The 21,756-nt window shown below is 39.8% G+C and overlaps 1 protein-coding gene across 7 annotated transcripts in view; it reads right to left on the bottom strand.

Moving 5' to 3' along the window:
* L3MBTL3 (L3MBTL histone methyl-lysine binding protein 3) overlaps positions 1–21,756 on the bottom strand; it is an 85,554-nt gene that overhangs the window by 36,839 nt on the left and 26,959 nt on the right. For all 7 annotated transcript variants that reach the window (XM_075087607.1, XM_075087611.1, XM_075087610.1 and 4 more), the window contains 6 exons: positions 20,755–20,839; positions 18,366–18,457; positions 14,405–14,509; positions 12,629–12,764; positions 6,137–6,228; positions 5,431–5,582 (listed from right to left, as the gene is read on the bottom strand). In XM_075087607.1, coding sequence (XP_074943708.1) covers positions 5,431–5,582; positions 6,137–6,228; positions 12,629–12,764; positions 14,405–14,509; positions 18,366–18,457; positions 20,755–20,839 — 662 coding nt within the window. The remainder of the gene's footprint in view (positions 1–5,430; positions 5,583–6,136; positions 6,229–12,628; positions 12,765–14,404; positions 14,510–18,365; positions 18,458–20,754; positions 20,840–21,756) is intronic.

The raw sequence follows: 21,756 nt of genomic DNA, 5'->3' as shown, positions 1-21,756 counted from the left end.
AACACCGACCTTTTGTCCCACTACAATATATAAAGCTATACTATATTTACTATTTATAGTATCACATCATGTACTCTCTAAATCACTAAAGTTGCCATTAATAAAAGGAAGCAAAGGAATTTCTGTGATAATTTTGCACTGTTACAACTCAGCACCTGACTCCTAGAAATGCTTTGTCCCAGACAAATTGGAGAAAAGGTGAGTGCTTCATGCTCTGCCATCTTCCTTTCTCTTCACAGTAACTGTGAAGAGAAGCTAACAAGCAAGGGGGGCAGCGTTTCTGCCTTCTATCCCTCTCAAGTTGGAGTTTCACATGGAATAATTTTACATATATGAGCTATCCTCCTGCACTGGAAGGACATATCCTCTTACTTCCTGAAAAGAATTTTCAAAAGTTTCCCAAGCTGAATTTGGGAACAAGACCCATCCTGATGAGTCACTATGGTACTACCAGTATTATACTTAAAATAATAAGGTATACATGTAAAAACGCTTATCAGGACAAACCTTCTAAATGCATTTGTTCCATTTTGCTTTTTCAAGCATAGTTTGAACATACATTTTTATAAAATTCTGAAAAGTAAATGCCACGGCACACCTTCTTGCCTTGAAGATTCAAGAAGCAGCAAGTGACCAGGGTATGTCGCAATGAGAGGTGCATTCCTGAAGATGCCGACATTACAGCAATGGGAGAAACGTGGAACACATAGCAACGAGTGCTACACACCACAGCACTGCAGAATAGCACTATAAAGCATCCACAACATTTTGATTTGCTTTGAAAGAGAAACCCAGTCATTACACGAGCCTGTAAGAAACTTCTGAAACCATTGTGGCCTCAGGAAAAAAAACCACCCCTGTTCCAGCAAAACCAGGTCATACAGTCCATCTTTACCTACTGATTTCACACAATAAAAAGTAGAGAGCAATAAAAGTCACACACAATTTAAAGTGGAGCACCACCACCTTCCGCTGAGTAGTAGAGCGGTGACACATGCACGCTCAGCTAATAAGGCAAGGTTATAACACCCACACAATTCATGCCACTTGCGATCCACTCTTTCTGTTGTGCGAGAACATGCAGACAGAAAAAGGCATCTATTATCCATACTGGAAACTGAAGCTAATCCAAGAAGCTGAAGCGGAGCCAAAAGCAGCCGAGCACGCCCGCCGAACCCGTAAGAGAGCCACGCAGAGGGACAGAACAAGTGGCAGCTCTGCTGAGTTATGGACAGCTTAACTATTTCTTAGAAAAGACTCCATGTTGTAGAAGCCTGGGAAGAAGTTCTGCAATAAGGGAAGCTGAAGGCAGATGACGTCAGTCTCTGGTGCGTGCACCTCTCTGTGTGAAAGGAACATGTGAGCAGTTCAACAGTCCTTAACTCACAGCAGGAGAGCACATCCCAATGGGAGACTCAGATAGGGTAGACAACTTTGTATTTTTCTATTGGTCACTTTCAGCTGTCCCATTAATTTTTGCCAAAAATCTGTTTCATAAATATAGCTCATTACATTCAGATCGAGAGAGCTGGATAATAATGCTTGATGTTATAAAAATGAATGTTTATTTTGAACTAATTTCCGATTTTCCCTTTTGGGGGAACAAACCTTTTGATACTTTGATTTTCACTTTATTAAATGTAGATAAAATCTGTAATGAAAATGCTGTCTATCAAAAACCACTCATACACAAATGTGTTATACCCATAGATAATAATATGCCCTCAAGAATGCTACTTATACAACTTCTTGATTGTGAGATGCCATCTAACTGTGCATAAAAAAAAGGAAAAATAAAAAAAAGAAAGAAAAACATAGAAACCATCCTGCAGCCCCACCTAGTGCGTAAGTGAGAATACTTCATCACTGACAAGTGTAGAGCTGGTATTATCTTAGGTTAGGACTCCCAAAGCGTGGCCCATAAGGTTATGGTATGCATCCAGAGGCGGTATAGCAGGCCACATTATCATATTTTCTGTTTGAAGTCTTATCAGACAGCTGCTTGGTGATTTGCATGAGTTTTTAGAGTTTTAAGGTCAGATAATGGTCCATTACCGATTTAAACAGTTAAAAGCATGTACTGTGACTCATGGTTCTTTAAGATTGTTTTACCTTCTTTTTGACATAATAAAGCCCCTTCAAAAAGACACCTCCTTTTAAACAGAGAGTGGAACAAAGTTAATTATGTCAAAAATGAAACAAGCAGAACAGAACTTTTAAGGACTTGTCTGTTAGCAAAGTAGCAGATGCTGGTGGAGAGCAGAACTGGCCTCTTATTTAGTCTTACACCAAAATCCAATCTGTTCCAAAACTCCTACAGATCAGAAAATGCTTCAGAAAATTAAGAGCTGATCTGTCTTCATGAGGTGCTTTAAAAATTTTAATATGCAAGATGGACAGGAACAGAACAGTGAGTGAAGCACAGGACATCATATTTTCTCACACTCCTGGGTAAGCTGATCCTAAAACCTGACTGTAGCACCTTCTCTGCAGGGGAAGTTCAGACCAAGCCACAATGAGGGCAGCCAGAGCCCTCTGACCCAGTGCGTCTGGGCTGCAGCACATCCAGCACGGCCACTGCTCCCACTCCTGTGGGAAAGCAGCAAGAAGCTAGCACAGCCTGACCTCCTGCGCAAGCTCCGGCTGTGTTCGGGTTTGGTCACAAAAAAATTAGGAAGCTGAGGTGACATATATCTGTGTGTAAGCAGAACAGATGCAAGAGAATGGAGAAGTTAAAGCCAGTGTGGACCTGCAGTTGATTCATAGTTCAGACCTACCTAAAGATTCCTAAATGCCATTTCCAAATTCAGACAACCATAAAAAATTTGGAAGCTCCACTCAAAGGGAATGTCTTTGGCTCTCAAAGAAGTATTATTTGTTTCATCAAAAAATTTGGACAGATGGAAAGGACCTGATGGCTTGTGTCATATAGATCAAAATTCTCCTTCCTGAAGGAAAGTCTTAAATTTGTCAATTTTGTTCACTTTTCTTCCCTCTAAAAGCCACTGCCTCAGGACAATTTAATGGGATTTGTAATATACCAGTACCACCACCATGCATTAAACAGCTGTAGTAATGACTAATTCTAGCCAAGATACTTATTTTACAACCATTAACGTATTTTCTAATGCTCAGGGAAAAGTCAGGAAGAGTATCTTCAGGCTGAAAGCCTGAAGCCTAAAAAAAGCTTAGGTGATGGTAATAGATTTCTGTTGCCTGGAGTCCAGTGAAATCAGTCAACTGTCTTTCAGTTGTCTGAGAAGAGGAAAGAATTTTTAACCTCAATGAAAAAGTTCAATGGACTCAAACTAACTAAATCACATAAGGTATACAGAAAAAAAAAAAAAAGGTACTTGTCTGAAAATAATCAGCTACACACACTAAATACACCATTTCTTGTTAATTATAGTTCTGAGATTGAAACTCATATGCAGGTGCAGGGAAACTGTGAAGCTCCACTCTGGGTAATCCCAACAGAACTTTTCATTTTTAGTTACAGACACCAGTTGGTAGATGTGAAACTTATGCACCTAGGGTATTTTAAGGCCCCTACAAACCTGGTATCTAAAATTAAAAATGTAAGTGAGGTGCCTTCAGGATGCATTTTCAGGCTCACTTTTGGTCAGACATTTCACTGCTATTTTCATTTCCTGTTATTTTCTCCCATTTTCTTTCCTTCCTCCACTATTTACTGTTGTTCCCAATCGCAGCAATGCAGAGAGGTAAGCCACGGCACTCAGAATTGAATTTCTATGCACAGTGTTTCTGGCAGCATCTTCTTGCTCCTTCCAGAAAGGTATTTTACGATTTCACCAAAGGAACAAATCTTCAGCTTGGCTTCAGGATAAATACAGCTCCAGTGATTTCTCAAACACCTGTAAGTTTTCCACTTCAATTTTTCCTCATCCTTTAAGAAGGTATTATTTCATGTATTCTACATGTGAAATTCAGAAAACCCACTTCAGAATACTATGACTGCAAAAATGCAAAGCCTAGTTATGTACTTAAAAACTGCTTTTCCCTCTTCTGAGAAGATTGGTAGACAAAATTCCCATTGACATGGGAATATGAACAAGCCTGAAACTCAGCGTATGTCTGCTATACACAGTGCAATGTTTTAGTGAGATACTTATACTACCTCTGAACACACTGTAGGTTATATTGCCTTGTGTTTGCCCTAAAAGCCTTGCTAACTGCTCTTTTCATTATTAATTAATGGCACAACTGCACAACTGTTATTAGTGAACATTCAAATATCAGCAAATTCAGAATACTTTTTCCCAGTCCCCAGTTTCCTGCTGCTTTGTAGAGGAAATCTATCTTCTGTTACTTCTTCATAGAAATAATCACTAATCTTTCTGGTCTTTGACTCAGATGGCCTATTATCTTGGTATCCAGTTCTTGACTTAACTGAAATGCCTGCTCACCGCTGCTTCAATAATTTAGTTCTCCTACAGTTTATTTGTTCTGTAGCCCATGCAATTATTATTTCAAGAGATGGACTCACAAAATTTTGAAGTTACGTAATAGTTTCACGTCATTCTCATTGACATAGTGCCTGAGCAGTCATTTAATACAGATGAAGAAAACTTTATTTCTTTTTAAAGGCTCAGGTATAAAATCAAGTTGTCACTGCCAAACCGAAGACATAGGCTTACAATGCTCTACCTGTTCTGCAGTAATTTACTCTTCAAAGAATGTAAGGTTTATTACTTTGCTCTAAATAATCTGCCAAAAGAAGATTCAAGTGCAAATACAAACCTGAACTGTAAAATTAAAGCCTGAATTTCCTTCAGGATCTTTATGCTTGTAGCATGTCCTCCTCCAGCCACTGACTTTTCTATACAGATACACAAAGCCCCTCCACCATACAACATGCAGAAAGGTCATCTCTAACACAGGTCAGGATAGAAGGATCCCAATTTTCAGAGGAATGTAGAACACCAAAGACTAAAACCAGGTTTTGCCACTATTCTGATGCCTTACAGAAGACGGTTAGGTTTGATCTGAACAACATAAGTGGATCAGGAATCTTAGGAAAAAATGTGGCCTTTCTTTCAGTTTACAACTATATGTAAACCTAATTCCAAGTACAATTAGTCACATTACATGGCGCGTATTCTTCACTAAAGGTATCAACCTCAGAGACGCTATGTAACTGAAATGAGAAATTAATCCACAACTCCAGATGTAGCAGCACATCCGAGCACTCATTAGCACAATCTCAAAAATTTTTATTTGCAAACTGACACGGGAAATTTGATTCCTCCAGTCTGCCACTGAGACATACTTTGGTGACCATTACTACAACTCTAGCAAAAATTGGTATGGTAACTGTATCAACAGTCTGGAATGTACCACAGAAAATGGTGTTTAAAGCTAACACATTTCTGATACCTCTCACTAGGATACAAAACAAATTCATCATACCAGTAGTCATAACTCTCATCCCAGTTGTCAAAATGAACCAGAAAACGATTGTCCACCATGTCTGTTACCGTAGCAACACAAATGAAAGTCGGGTTCTTCTTGTCTACGGCTTCCAGCTTCATCCCCACTCGAAATCCCGACGGAATCACTGTCTACACAGAGAAAGACATTTAATTGAAGATAAATACTATAAATCCATAAACCTCCCCAGTGTCCACAATCAATATATTCATGTCACTTCTAAGTTTCCCAATTAGCTGCCCCAACAGAGTGGCAGCAGCCTAATTAGTTGACATGAGAGATGCTCAAACACAGAGACTAGTGGTTTACGAAATAGAAAAGCCCTAAACATGCTGCTAAAATTAGATGTGTTGGTTTTAACTCTGTCCTAGATACTCTCTCTGAAAGACTGTGCTTGTTCCACAACATGATGCGAGAGACAGTACTAATAACAAGTTTTAAATTTCATTTCATATACCATTTCTGAATGTGCCAGATCAGATGTTTAACCAGATTAGTAAAGAATTAACGGACAAGAATTGCAGAGGTGAACTGAATTAGAGATTGTTATTGAATTTGTTGTAAACATTTTTATGTTAAATTTCATGTCTCAAGTCTGCCATCACTGAAACGTGCTGTGAGGCTCTACCACATACATGAGCATACCAGCAACTTTCTACATCATTAGTAGCAAGTAAGTACTTACTGCATTCTGGTTTTCAAACAGCGATTTAGGAGCAGCTTGAGCCTTGCATGCTTTTAGGTATGAGGGCCAGCTGAATTCTTCTTCCTTATATCCTAAATGAGGGTCATAAAAGAAGGACAAGAAACTGTAGGCATGAGACACAAGGTGCACAGAGGTAATTTGATCATAATTGGTGAAATTGTTTTTTCCATCCAGCTCTGAACTGTTTCTTACAACTTCAAAACTGAAAAGATTATGCACTTTTAACTATTTGTTCTAATTTTAAATAAACTACACTGAGGAAATTTACTTTAAAACTACTCATTAATTCCACCTCAATATGAACTCAATGAGACTCTGAGGGAGCACTGGTTGGGATTATTAGCCATTTCAGAAAGACACAACTTAAAGGAGCTTACAGAGTTCAAAAGAAAGTTGATGAAGCTTTTCTATTTTTATTTGGGCATCTGGTATTACAAAGAGGAATCATGTTCTTTATTTAGGGCTGGCGGAGCTTCCTTACCAAAATGTCAAGCTTTCTTTACACTAACTGAGCAAAATACTCTGCTTTCTTGAGCTGCACATTATTAGTTTCTTATAGTTGGCCAGGACTGACATTTGAACTGTTCCTAATCTTCATCTGGGAGGAAGAATAGTCATATAAATAAAGCACGAGGCAAGAACTCAGGGGATTTCAACTCAGTTTCAATTTCACCTTCAAAACAAGCTGGGAAGCACTTCTTACAAAATCACTGCTCTATCCCTGAAGTCCAACCTTGCAGTCCTGGCCATCAAGGGATCTGAAGGTCATCAAAGGGCAGAACATCTAGGGGAGACTAGAAACTAAAATCCATAATTCTACCAGGTACCAAAAATCAGTCTCAGTAAGATATCTGTTTTATACTATAAACTCCCTCCCTTTGAACAAATCTCTCCAAGCAGCACAAGCTAGAAGTCACCCCTCTGTCTCTCCCCAAGAAGGCCACACCTTACAACCTCCCTGCCTCGCTGGTGTCAACTAACTTCCCTTTTGTGGTCTGACACACACACGACCAACAAGCTCAGGGTAAGTGCTCTCCAGCTGCTTTTCAGTCTGTTGCTTCTACTGCAGAAACAGCAATGGGCCTCGAGGCCCCAACTCTTCCCACTCTGCCAGTGAGTCTAATAGAATAAATTCTCTCCTCCTACAGACTTTACCCTACTGCGTCCCCAGGCTATCACTAATACAGCATGACCACTACTAGCTATAAAACAAACTCCCTATGTTATATCACAACAGTTGCTTATACCATCAATGCCCTAGGAGCCCTTACGCAATTATAGTGCAAACTGTCCCCTGCCTGGACTTTCTGTATTTTTTATTCTATGCATACAGCACTTGGAAAGAAAGCTAAATTTCTGTTGATAGCTTGCCTCTTCTAGATTCTTAGAGAAAAAAATAATTCATAATATATTGAACTGCATAAAATAATTCGCAAGAAACCACTTGCACTTCTAATCTATAAAACAGTGCTAGGAGTTGTAAGCAAATAGTCTTTTTCCTTTATTTGCCTGTTAAATAATAGTTATGGGAACATCTATTTAAGTTCATACATTACAATCCAGTGAAACAAGACCAAAACCACCACCAATTTCACAGAGCAACTGCCTTAACTACTGAAACATGTCACCTCTTGACTATTTGAAGTGTTACTCAAATACGCCACAGACAGCAGCTCCGTTTAACTTTCTGAGAATCTCATATTTTCCAAGGAACCACAAGTTTATCTTCAACTTCACCTTCTCCGCATCTGCCTGTCTCAGATTTCATTTTAAATATCCACTAACATAAATTAACCTCCAAGTCCAAACAACAATACTTTTCTTTGTACTCCAGTTGCCTCTTCTTGACACACTATAGCTGTAGACCAGTCGAAATAATTTTTAAAAGAATGTGGTATCAAGGCTTTAATTCTCCCTATGTAATTCTAGAAGATATTCAAACCCAGCTCAATGCTCACAGTCAACAACACAAAACTCCCAGCTACTGCATGCGTGATGGGATCAGGTACTGGTACTGGGACAAAGTCCATAGACAAAAAAATTGGCTTCAGTAGATTGTGAAACAGTTTCTGGACCGCATGGGTCTTCCAGTAACCAAGGAGAAGGGAAGACCTCTAGCTCTTACCTCATCTCTCAAAAAAGGACCAAAAGTGAATTTGATTTGGTCACTGTAGATATAGAACAGTATTCACTAACTATAGGCTTTGTTAATTTCTGGTCAACTTACAAACACATAACGTGAAGGCTAACTGGAATTACACAATTCATTAAGTAGAATAGAATAGACTAGACTATTTCAGTTGGAAGGGACCTACAACGATCATCTGGTCCAACTGCCTGGCCACTTCAGGGCTGACCAAAAGTTAAAGCATGTTGTTAAGGGCATTGTCCAAATGCCTCTTAAAACACTGACAGGCTTGGGCCATCGCCCACCTCTCTAGGAAGCCTGTTCTAGTGTTTGACTATCGTCTTGGTGAAGAAATGCTTCCTAATGTCCAGCCTAAACCTCCCCTGGCGCAGCTTTGAACCATTCCCACATGTCCTATCACTGGATACCAGGGAGTAGAGATCAGCACCTCCTTTTCCACTGTTCATCCTCAGGAAGCTGTAGAGAGCAATGAGGTTGTCTCTCAGCCTCCTTCTCTCCAGACCAGACAAGCCGAAAGTCCTTGGCCACTCCTCATAGGACATTCCTTCCAGCCCCTTCACCAGCTTTGTTGCCCTCTTCCAGACGCATTCAAGGACCTTCACATCCTTCTTAAATTGTGGGGCTCAGAATTGCACACAGCACTTGAGGTGAGGCTGCACCAATGCTGAATACAGCGGGATAATCACCTCTTTTGACTGGCTGCTATTTTGTCTTTGATGCATCCCAGGCTGCGGTTTGCCCTCTTGGATGGCCGAGCACACTGCTGACTCATTGAGCCTGCTGTCGACCAGCACTCCCAGGTCCCTTTCTGCAGGGCTGCTCTCCAGAGAGGAGTCTTTTTTTTATATTGTGGCAATGCATTTTCATCTTCTGTAAATCCGAACATTCTTCTCACTTTGATCTTTCTTTCTTCTTAATGATTTGTTGGTGAAATTTTGTTTTCAAGGGTTTGTGAAACTACACCATTATTAGGACTACACAGGCTCCTGGAGTAGAACTTCAATGTGCAGTTCATGCCTCACTTCTCTCACTAACATCTGTTTTTGCTGGTGACAGGATCATAAGTCTTGGTTTTAAAATTCACTTCTGGTTTGTTTACATGCTTTCATTTATGTTTGATTTTTAAAAAGAAACACTACAGAGATGTACTGATTTTCCCCAAAAATGTCAATGCAATTTTTACTGTGGGACCTTCGGTGATAGACAGTTTTCAAGGCTCTCCCCTTCTCTGCTGACTGCAAAGCAACTCCTCCAAAGTGGTTTCTGAAGACCAGGTGGCCACTGCTGGACCACCTTCTCCCTCTGGTATCCAACTGATTCTTGGCTTAATACAGTCAAAAACCCAGCAGTATTACCATGGCAGAGCCCATGACAATTCTGTGAACGCACACATTTCCATCCTCCCTCTGCACGTTTTACCTCTGTGAGACAGAAAAGTGGCCTCCTTTGCACAGAGAATGAACAGCATCCTGAAACACCATCTTTTTTTCTTGCTGTGATGCCCAGTTTGGTTTTGCAGCTCTGCTCCCCCATGTCCTGCCCAGGAGCACCAAGAATTACCTGCCCCTTCCCTTTCAATAAACAAGGATACAAATATGTATCAGTAAACTTCTGTAACAATATTTTTCCTTTCTCGTGTACCTCATGCCCACCACAGTCCTCTCCCATCACAATAAAAAGCCTCCCACCCCTCACAAGGAAAGATTGACTTAGGGCTGTTTGGAAAGTTACCCACTTCCAACCCTCTCAGAAAACAAGGAGTCAGTTACCAGACCCCAAAATCCCCCTGGAGCATACTCGCCTTACAACCCCCTCCTGTGAAGCAGGACACTTCTGCCCAAGCTTGCAGGAAAACTTAACCGGGGCTGCACTACGCAGAAAGACAGCAGGAGTGTTTGATCCTTCCTCAGGCCACCAGGTTCCACATAGCTGATGGTTTACACCATAAATGTCATAAGACTGCATTGTATCTGGAAAACAAATGGCTACTAATGCAAACCTTTGAATTCTTCTGTGAGGTGGTATTTTATATAAGATACTGTGCCCTATGACATTAGTGGTATAAGCTTTAGTGTCTGTATGATTTGCAATGGGCACTAAAAAGGAATCATTATTAAAAAGTCATACCACAGCAAAACATAAGCAATCTGTCCAACCCAATAAAAATGCACAAAAAGCTTGAGCAACCTAAGATAGGCATCTTCTTTCTCCCCTCAGAATAACAGAACTCCACAAATATCAGTAAATCATAAGTAGTGAAAGCCATCCTGCTGAGAAACTAGAAAAAATATGTTTAACTGGCGAACAGCTGTTTGCCCTCAGCCTCCTTCCAATGCATGACTCTACAATACTGCTTGTTCTTTCCTGTTCCTCCTCCATCCCACACGCAAGCTAGGCTTGCACTGGGACAATGGAAGAATCATAGAATCATAAAGGTTGGAAAAAACCTCTGAGATCAAGTCCAGCCATCAATGCAATACCCATCACGCCTCCTAAACCATGTCCCAAAGTGCCACGTCTACATGTGAGACGTAACAGATGGGACGTTACGTATGAGATGTAAGAAGTCCCATGAATACAAAAGCAGGTTTCAGCAATCACACCATACCTCATCAGTGATGAAATTGTTTACCGCTAGGGTGAAGTGACAGAGCCAAAGCCATGTACTTTGGAGGTCCTGGATAAAAGTACCAGAGAACAGCCTTGCTATTCAAAATCAAGAATATGTCTTGGGGATGGTAGGAATACACACTGGTGCAGGACGACAACCAGAACCCTGAGAATTACCACCACATATCCTCCTAACTTGCCTCTCCTTTCCTAAGTAAAAGACCTATCCACTGCTTCAGTATGGTGAAAAAGAAATGAACACAGAAGAACAATCCTCCCACCAACTTAGAACTAGAAGATAAACTGAAGAAACTTTTCATGGAAATGACTCAGAGATAGTAACTTTCCTCCAGCAGCCATAATTCATTGTTAACAAAAGCTTAAGCTTTCTAAACCAGGCATTTAAGATGGAAAAGAAGACAAACCTTCATCACAGATATACAACTCTCTAAGCATGCTGTAATAACATCAGTAACTGTATCTGGGGACTACTCATTTGCTACATAGAAGTTATTACTTCAGTGGAGGCCAACCTTCTGAGAAATTCTGATTTACGTTCAAGAAATTGCTACTTCTGCACATCCAGTTATGCAGAACTATGCCCAATGAAAACTCCTGTACTGGAGTGGCAGCACTCCTGCCTGTAGCCAGAGTAGAGCTCACAGAGCACTCAGAAGGGCAGCACATGGTCCTTCATACTCCTCCAAGGCTCAGCTGCAGAAAAGCCACCCTCTCCCACACCGGCAGGCCCTCTGCCTGTACACTTTCAGTGGCTTTACCCTCACCTTCCACACCCCAGCAGTTATATCCACAGTTTTATAATTCTCCATAATGCATCCTCTTGGCTCTGTACACTCCATCGTTTTGCAGCCTTTTGAAACCACATTATCCTACCCTCACTCCCTATACCAAAACATCACATTCATTTATTTATCACTCTCCTGTCTTCAGGGCTTGCTCCCTTCATCCCCACATATTCCGTTCCTACCCCAAAAGGAAATCCATTTATTGCTTTTTTTATGGTACAGTTCAGTGGAGATGTACCCCACCTGTGAAACTAAAGGAGTTACATAATCTGAAATAGAATAATTAAGCAAGCAAATTCCACATATTTCAACACATGTATACCCTTTATATAAGCTATGTACAAATTATGCTTTCAGGCTTATAATCTTACCCTTTTTTCTCCCTCCTTATCTTTTCATTCCTCTTTTGTCTCTACTTCAAGCTTACTCTTTGCGGCAAGAGCATGACCTTTATTAGTCTGTGCCAACACAAGTACAATATTGGTGATCGATATCTAGTACTGAAAATATCCTAAGACCTTCTACTAAAGGATTCTCAGCTGCCTCTGAGACCTCAGTTCAAGCACACACGTCACCAGCATGCTGCCATTTTACTTGCAATAAGCATTCATTTGGGGGTCCAGGTTTGTTGATTTACTTTCTTTCCTAATGCCTTATGCATTACTCTTACGGTTCATTTTGTTTCTTGTTTTCTCTGAATTTCCACTGAATAAGAAAATGTAGGATTTCAACCTCAAGATTTTAAAAAGATTTCAAGTAGAGTTTAGTTTGCCATGTGCAAATACTCTGACTAACTGAACACAGAAGTTTCTGCCAAAAAAAAAACCAAAACACCACAACAGTATTACACAGATAGTCTTGATCTCAGAGCTATGGAAAAAACACAGAATTCAAACTAAACAATACCTTTAGGTGGATGAAGCTTGTGACCTGTTTTTTCACACCATCCAACAGGATGAATGTCTGAAGAATCAGCGTTTACCCAGAAATCGTAACAATCTGGGTATCCATCAAAATGGAGTCGTATTCTGTAGCCACAAACCTAGAAGCAAGAATGTACAACATACAACACTATGGTTTAAGACGTTTGCCCTACACATAACAGCTTCTGTTCCGTGTTATTCATAATAACAGTGTGTTTTCAGTCAGCCTTTTACTTCTGATCAAGCCAACACTGGATGAATAAATTCATTTGATAAAAAGGAAAGAATAAAAAAGCAAAGCTATTCTCAGTCTGAGTGCCTCCTCTTCTGGTGAAAAGAAATAACTAAAAGCTCAGTATTGCCATTAGTGTTCAAAAACTTGAAAACTCTTCCACCCAACATCAGAACAGAACAGAAACCCTACACAAGAGCATGAATACATTTGATACCATCACGTACAAAGTGCAGATGATGACGGTCTCAAGCTATCCTGTTTAATCAATATGCAGGAAAGCACTCAACAATAACGATGTTCAACAGGCTTTTTGGGAAGATACTGAGAACTGCTATTAAAGATGAGAAGTCAGTGGAGGTATCCCCCAGAACTTCAATATTCCATGAAGTAATAAGTTAACCACTGAGAGGAAGAGAAAAGCAGGACACAATCCCTCTCTTTGTTCAGAAGTTCTCCATATCTGCCAAATGCCGTAACTTTCCTGCAGTCATCAGTGAAAATCTCTTGTCATCAAGGTCACCCTATTTTGTATTTCATTTACACTCTGACATAACTGTCAGCATGCCATCTCAGAATTCTGAGGAATTCAGGTCATCCTGCAGTAAACCATGACCCATCACTTATTGCTGAGCACAAGGTATATAGGAAATACTCCACCACTGACACACCATCCACAAGAAAATGGAAGAGATATCCACAGAAATGGGATATGACTATGGGCCATGAAGAGATCCAGAAACGGGAACACAAAAACCTACACTATTAAAATATAAAACGCAAAATTAGAGCTGCCTAGAATACCAGTGATCGAGAGCACCCACCTATTTGTGATCCCCATTTTAGTTCACAAAACCAGAAAAGGATCCTTGGTAAAACTACTTAAAAGCTAATGTAAGGTACGTTTGAAAGACATAACAAATGTAACTCAGGAACGGGTTCTCATTTATACTACTAAAAGCAAAGAAGCTAATCATCAGAAAAATTATTTCATAAACTGCAGCATGAAGACAAACTGAGTTTATATTGTACAACTTTCCTATTGCAGAAGATGCCAGTACAGGCAATTTCCGAGGCCATCAGCCCGAAAAAACTGTAGCACAACTGCAACACAAAAAAGTGTTAGGTATTTGTACCAGTGAATGGAGCAACTGTAAATACTATCAAACTTCTATAGAACTGCTATATATCCACTGTCATACTTCTGTTTTTTCTATGTATTTTCTCTTTAAAACCTAGATTTAAACTACAGGATTACAGAAAGAACATACATCATCCAACTAGTGCAATACTGTTTTCTCTAGCTGCATATGCAAAATATATGTAGTCACTGTTGGATGGCACTGGATATAGTCTTTACATCTCTGTCAGGTAGACTTAGTAGAGTGTTATTAATTTAAAAGCTACCTTCCTACATACAGTTTCTGTCTGCTTGTTAGCAAAGAGCAAGCGTTTCCAGCTGCTGCTGTTTTTTGGTTCAGTCTCTCCTGTAATCCTGCACCACGGCTGCTCACAGTCTCCACTTACCTCTGCCACCGTGAGAACACAGTATATCGACTGGTGCTCAGGATCCACGCCCTCCAGCTTCATCCCTACTTTGAATCCGTTTTTGTTGTATGGGAAAGACTGATACTGCAATGGAAAAGAACAGTTTCAATACTTTTGAAAATATACCAGAGAAAGACAGAATGTCTTTATAAGGAAAAGAAGACTGATTATTTATTATTAATGTTTCTCAAGGAACTAATAAATCACTTTAAAATAAGTTTTGCATTTTTAAAAACATAGAGCAGAAAAGAGAAATTGATGATTGTTTGAAAAAAACACGTTGATACTAGAATGACTTAAAACTTGAGAGTATGTAAGAAAATTATAAAGAATTAGCAAAAAAGTTAATCAAGGGAAAGAAGATGACATGACTTGCTCTCAACTTTTTTCACTAATTGTCAATAAAACACTTTAACGATGCAATTATTTATTTTTCAGCCTGTACAGCAACACTTTGACACCTTCCTGATGGTCATCATTCCTATAATGATCTCAGCAATGATGGTCTATTTTGCCTTTTCATTTCCACATCTCAGGCCATTAAAGATGAACTGTAAGTCAGAAATAAAATATTGTTTGTACATAGGGATGGCCCCTTTGATGTAATTTTCTCCTTTATGTTGAGCCCAGATTAGCTAGTTTTCCAGGAATATGCATGACTACCCTTGGATCACATCACAACCGAACAGAGAACAACATCTTTCAAAAAAACAGAAAGTGAAAACAAGCTTAAGCAGAACGGATGTTTTCAATCAGAAGGCATCAGTGTCCCATGTATCATGCTCCCTGCCCTCTGTTAAAGGAGGAAGGAAGCTAGCAGATATTAAGGTTAAATTGGAGAGAATATCAGAAAAATAACTTACTAAAACTGAAGAAGGTTTTCCATGGGTTAACAAATTCACAGCCAGACAGTTTTTATATCCCAAATGGTTAGAGACAAAACACAGGAGAGGCATCTTACGTGCTCACCCTTCCTTCTGTTCCTGTCTAAAAGCTACACAGGCTCCCTAGCCATCTGCAGTACCTCTGCGGTCAATGGGAAGAGAAGGGTACTGAGGGAGGTACAGAAGGGAATCCTTCTTTGGTGGCTTTGGCTGCAGCTGATGTAACTGAATAATAAACCCAGGAGGAAAAAAAAAGCAGTACATGGCACAAGAGCAGGAATATGCAGTCAAGGAGAAGGGAAATGGAGAACCAGACCCATTTAAATCAGCCTAAAGTAGTCAGCTAACTGACATCTAACCACAGCTCTAAATCCCTATCTAAAAAAAGCTTAGATAATTTTGTAGAACTCAGTTAAGGGATCAGGGTACCTGACTGCAGTACACACATTTAAAATGCATGCATTTCATCCTAACATCACCACAATTAACAGTTTTATTATCAATGAAAGTTTAATGAAGTTGCGCTATGCAAAATTCTACATACTTCCTTAAGAGGAATGTAAAAGCAGACCATCTTTTTTTACATTAATAAACCGAAATTTTTAAAGTTCATCTTGGTGCACGCACTTGCAGTTAATGCCATCTGTATCATAAATACCTTACAGATAAAAAACCACAGTGGAAAACTGAAATACTACAAAAAATGACACAGAATCACAGAATCCCAGGTTGGAAGAGACCTCAGGGATCATCTAGTCCAACCTTTCTAGGAAGAGCACAGTCTAGACAAGATGGCCCAGCACCCTGTCCAGACGACTCTTGAAAGTGTCCAACGTGGCTGAGTCAACCACTTCCCTGGGGAGGTTATTCCATTGGGTGACTGTCCTCACTGTGAAAAATTTTTCTCTCATTTCCAATCAGAATCTCCCCAAGAGCAACTTGTGTCCACTCCCCCTTGTCCTCTCCATGTGACTCCATGTAAAAAGGGAGTCTCCATCTTCTTTGTAGCTACCCCTTTAGTACTGGTACATGGTGATGAGATCCCTTCTAAGCCTCCTTTTCTCAAGGCTGAACAAACCCAGCTCTCCCAGCCTATCCTCGTATGGCAGGCTTCCCAGTCCTTTGATCATCTTGGTGGCCATTCTCTGGACCCCATCCAGCCTGTCCACATCCTTTTTGTATAGTGGGGAACAGAACTGTACACAGTGCTCCAGCTGTGGTCCGACAAGCGCTGAGTAGAGCACGATAATGACTTCTTTATCTCTGCTGGTGACACCCTTTTTGATGCAACCCAGCATCCTGTTGGTCTTCTTGGCCACAGCAGCACGCTGTTTGCTCATGTTGAGCTTCCTGTCCACCAGGACCCCCAGGTCCCTTTCCACAGAGCTGCTCTCCAGCCAGGTGCATCCCAGTCTGCGCTGCACTCCCGGATGATGTTTTCCCAGGTGCAAGACCTCACACTTGTCCTTGTTGAACTTCATAAGGTTCTTGCTGGCCCACTCTTCCAGCCTATCCAGATCTTCCTGCAGAGCAGCTCTCCCTTCCGGAGTGTCTACTTCCCCACTCAATGTGGTGTCATCTGCAAACTTCATCAGGCTACACTTGATCCTGTTATCCAGATCACTGATAAAGATGTTGAATAACATTGGGCCCAATATCGATCCCTGGGGGACTCCACTAGTGACAGGTTGCCACTTGGAAAAGGAGCTATTTACCATCACCCTTTGGGTGCGGCCTGTCAGCCAATTCCCCAAATTGACAAACAGTGGCCAAAAATGTAACTGAGATTTTGCAAAAGCAAGCAAAAATAAAATTACAAAGAAAGGAGACAATTAAAAAGTCACAGATCTGTTTATTCATTATAATAATAAACATCACTGTACAAACAACACAAAGTCTACAAACAATACACTAAAATTTAAGCAATTATCACACAAGTATTTCCTGGAATTTAAGGCGTGAATTATTCACTATTCTTCCCATTGTCAAATCTAAAACTTCTAATGCAACATAATCTTTGGTTTCTGTTCCAGCAAAATAACAGGCAACTTCTAGAAGACTAGTAACTTTAATACTATTTAACAGATCTCAATTTTGTGCATTATTCTCAATACATGACCCAAGGTAAAGCTATGACAAACTTAGTTATCACACATTATCTTTGCAATGAACATTTAAAGATACTTTGTTAAGGAGAGATACAAGAACAAAATAAGAGTAAAGGTAAAAGGAGTCAGCAAATAACCTAACTCTATCCCAGCCGAAACCAGGACAAGTATAAAGCAAACAGAAAGAAATGCATATAAGAAACAGACTACAAGTAAGAACAGAATTACAAAAAAATAATACTGAATATACGTAGTAGAAGTACAGCAGCTAAGACATGCTTATGTGTTTTGCCAGTTTTTGCAAGAGAAGGGAACAGCATGGAAGCTCTGTGGATTTGCATACAGAGGTCTCTTCCAAGCAAGAGACACAGCACTAGAGAAAGCACTGACATCACAAATGACAAAGACTACCATAGTAGGCAAAGGACAAGCAAGAGACGATGATGTCATATCCAATCAGACAACAGGCAAAATCGGAACAAGCCAAACTAGTATCTGATGTAGTAACAAAATATAATGTCAGCAGGAGCTGCAAAAAGACAGGTAATATAATTAAAGCAACAAGCCAGAAGATGACCTCTGTACCACCTTTCTAAAAATATTTTAAAAGAATGGTATGGCACGAAAAAATGAGGGTATGTATCAGATTTCTAGCTTCAGAGATTAGAAGGAAAGGCTAGAACCTGCAGATTTTGGAAAAGCATCTGCTTTCTGTAGCCTCAGTTGACAGCACTCATCTACGACTACAGAATTATCTGAGAGAGCAGAGAAAGATAACTAATTTCACATGTTCCAACTATCTTGACGATTGCTCATCGACAGCATTATTTTAATCATGTATGTTTTCCCCCAGAGAAGTGTAAAATCTTCAAAGTTTTTTTTTAATTGATTTCCTATAAATTTAATGATCTTAGGTGGTTGACTGATTTAAACTTCAGAAGGTCATACCTCTTTGAAAAGCTTGGTAGGTACTGCAACAGCCTTTTCTTCCTCCAGATAGGATGCCCAACACCATGCTTGCCTTCCTTTAGAAGGTACAGCTGTAAAGAAGCACACAATAGCAAAAGAGTTCTGTAACTGTTAACTTCTCAAGAAAAAAGAAAAATGCACCAAGACTTTGAAGTTTATAACATAATTGTCTCAAATCTACGTTTCATTAAATGCATTCATGGTGTTGCTCAGGACTTATTTCTGGAAAAGAAGTAGCTCTGTAGGTTTAACGGCACCAGAAACATGAAGGTTCCTGGTTTGTGTAGAAAGGTTTCCAGCAGTTGAAACCTTGACCAGTAACAAGAAAAAGCTCTTTCAGGTGACAGGAACAACTTACAAAGTCTTGCCCCTTGTCCCTTTTCCCTCATTGCTCACAGGAAGCATTAAGACATACAATTTGCAAAAGTGTAAAAAGATCAGTTCAAATCACAAAGTAGCTCGATATTTTAAATTTTTTTCCCCACAAATTTCTTTTCCTGGGAAGCATTTTCAATTGGATAGCACTCGTGACGTGTTCTTTAATGACAGTTGAAATACTTTTAACAGTGTTCAGAATGTTTCCAACCTACTCCATCACTTTGTAGTTTGATGTTTTTGGGCAGTGATTTAACAGCAATTTCTCCAAGCCATCAAAATTGTCACCAGTGCTTTTTTCCCCCAGTCATGTCGTTAGACTATGACAGATACCTCCAGTTTCAGGTTTGCTCATATGGTATGACCACTTGCATAGTAACTGTAATATTGGCTACAGTCAATCTTAAGGTTGGCTACAGTCATGTCAGTGAGTACCAGTTTTTAGGCCTTAAAAATAAGGCACTAACTGAACCAGCAAAAGCCAGGAACGTCAAAAACAGTTGGCTTGTGAGGCTGGCCATGTATGTATCTGCTTTCATACACCTCCACTCTGCTCTACTGATCTTCACCTAAAATGCCTCCTCTGCACATGCAGCTTAGCATTTCAGACCATGCTTATGCTGCCAGGAGGATTCCTCACAGTCCACAGTATGATTCCAGCCGGATCCTGGCTGTGGGCTACTCACAAGAGAAATAAGCCCCTTAAGTAACAGGCCGGCTAAGCATTTTTATGATTAAAACATGAACCATAACAACAGCAATGCCAAACTCTCCTGAAGAAAGCCGATAGTGTAACCAAAAGATAACAAGTTTCAAAATGAGGGCAATCGCTCAACACTATTAAAGCGCATTCATTTTATTTGTGATTTACCCAGTTTTTATCTATTTCATTTAAGAGATGTTTTGCTCAGCACAATAATACACAGTTATGTGCTTGGTTCTGAATATAAATTGTTCTTTTATACCAAATCTCTTGTGCTGAACTGACATTTTCACAAATAAAATAAAAAAAAAAAAAAGAAATCTGCACAGATCATTCTGTCAGTCTACAGCAGTGATCTCCATAGAGCATCGGCTTTGTGCTTGTATCTCACACACTTCTTATCACCTCAGCTTTGGAAACAACTGTAGAAATAATATTTATATCTCAGGAGTAATTCTAGCTCAGGAGAGGGATCTTCTATAACTTTTGTGTGCTGCATCTTCAGTCAGTATTTCATCTGCCTAGTGTTCAGCAGACCTACTTGGAGCTCTGTGCTGATTAGTGGCCCAGCAACTTCTGGTAATGGCTCCCAGTCCACCATAAGAAACACTTTGGAAGGCTAGATGTAGGTTTGTGCTTGGTTTACCACTGAGGTATAATATCTGCTGATTCTCCAGTTCTTCCCAGAAGTATGTATCATACAAAGAGCTTGAAAAAACAGCACTCATTTAAAATATGTTTTATTATGCCACTTGATGCAGTGCATGTCCCTTTGGACTGATTATAGCAATTATTCCTAAACAGTTCCACAAATGTGTCTATTTCCAGCACATACTGTAGATACAGAATTGATCCCCAAGGCAACAAAAGTAAACTTTCACTTCTGCTTAATACATGTCTTTCAACATCTGGGCACTCAATGGGCCTGATTCCCTGTAATACTGGCACTCTTTAGAGGGATGAAAAAAACCCCTAATATATGCATCAATTACATTTACACTCACTATATCCTCCTCCATGCTGCCAGAGGTATATACACTGGCTCTTTGTGAAAGGTAATCAATCTCCAAGTGATGGGGTTTTTTTCCCAGTTTTCACTTGGCTCTTTCAGTTCTTCAATCCTTAAAAATTAAATTGCTATAAATAACACTGGCACTTTCTTTTCACAGAATTGAAAAGAATGCATTCAATAGGGAATACAAATTCAGTGGAACAACACTGGCAATGCACAATAAGAGATGGGTATTACCATATCGATAGATTAGCAATCAAAAATCTCAACTAACTTACTTTGTTTCAAAACTGTTATTTCCCCTTTTCTTTTCCTCCTGGCTCTCTGTGAGGCTCTCAAGATCCTTCCTTCAGGTTTGTCCTCCTAAATTAAAAAAAGAGTACAGTAACCTCATTAGTTCAGAAGTCTAGTACAGTAAAAGTGGAGACAACCAGGGTTTAACTGTGACTTTATTTAAACGGCTACTGACATAGCTCTCCGCTACCTCAAACAAACCTGCAGATGTCTAATAAAAACAAAGCGAGCCATCTGTGACAGATGACAGCAAACACAGTGAAAATGACAGACAGAAGGACTTCTCAACACACAACACACTGCCAGCCAGCCTCGTCTAAGCCAGGGACAGATCACGAAGCCTTCAGCAGTCCTGGCTGAGACAGAGCTAAATAGCAGTATCTTTGATAGGTTCATGCTTTCAAAATAATTTAAAGAAAAACCTCTCACAGTTTTAGTCTGTTTTTTTTAAATGTACAGTGGCATTGATCCTTTTTATTTATTTCATTGTTTGCGTATTAAGAGTTTTGTTAGCACCTGAATAGATGAGGAGATCAAGTACTCATTTGGGAGGGCAGATTCACAGAGGCTAAGAAGCTGTCCCCTGACTTTTGCCTAAGATACTGCTATACAGAATGCTACAAATTCCCTTCTGATAACTTTACTGTCTTCTGCCTTTTGACAACTCAGCAGCTGCAGGGCTCTCCCCTTCTCCCTCAAAACTGTGCTCCTCCCAGTGGTGTCACAACTATTGGGAAGAAAACAAATATTACAGGAGGGTGCTGTGATAAGTTTATCCTAAAATGAAGAATAAATCCAAAAGGAAAAAAAAAAAGGTGCCCCAGAACACATTACACTGCAACACAAACCAAACCCCATTATTTTCTAAGGCAAATTACACTAAGAAAATCAAAAGTATTCTCTTATTAACTGCAATATAGCTTTTCTTTGTAAATAAATTATTAGTCCTTAGTGATTTATTCATGTGCAGAGTGACAAAGTAACAG

This window comes from Phalacrocorax aristotelis, chromosome 3 (genome assembly GCF_949628215.1).
Source record: "Phalacrocorax aristotelis chromosome 3, bGulAri2.1, whole genome shotgun sequence".
NCBI classification, from domain to species: Eukaryota; Metazoa; Chordata; class Aves; order Suliformes; family Phalacrocoracidae; genus Phalacrocorax; species Phalacrocorax aristotelis.
This window is presented reverse-complemented; position numbering and strand designations above follow the sequence as displayed.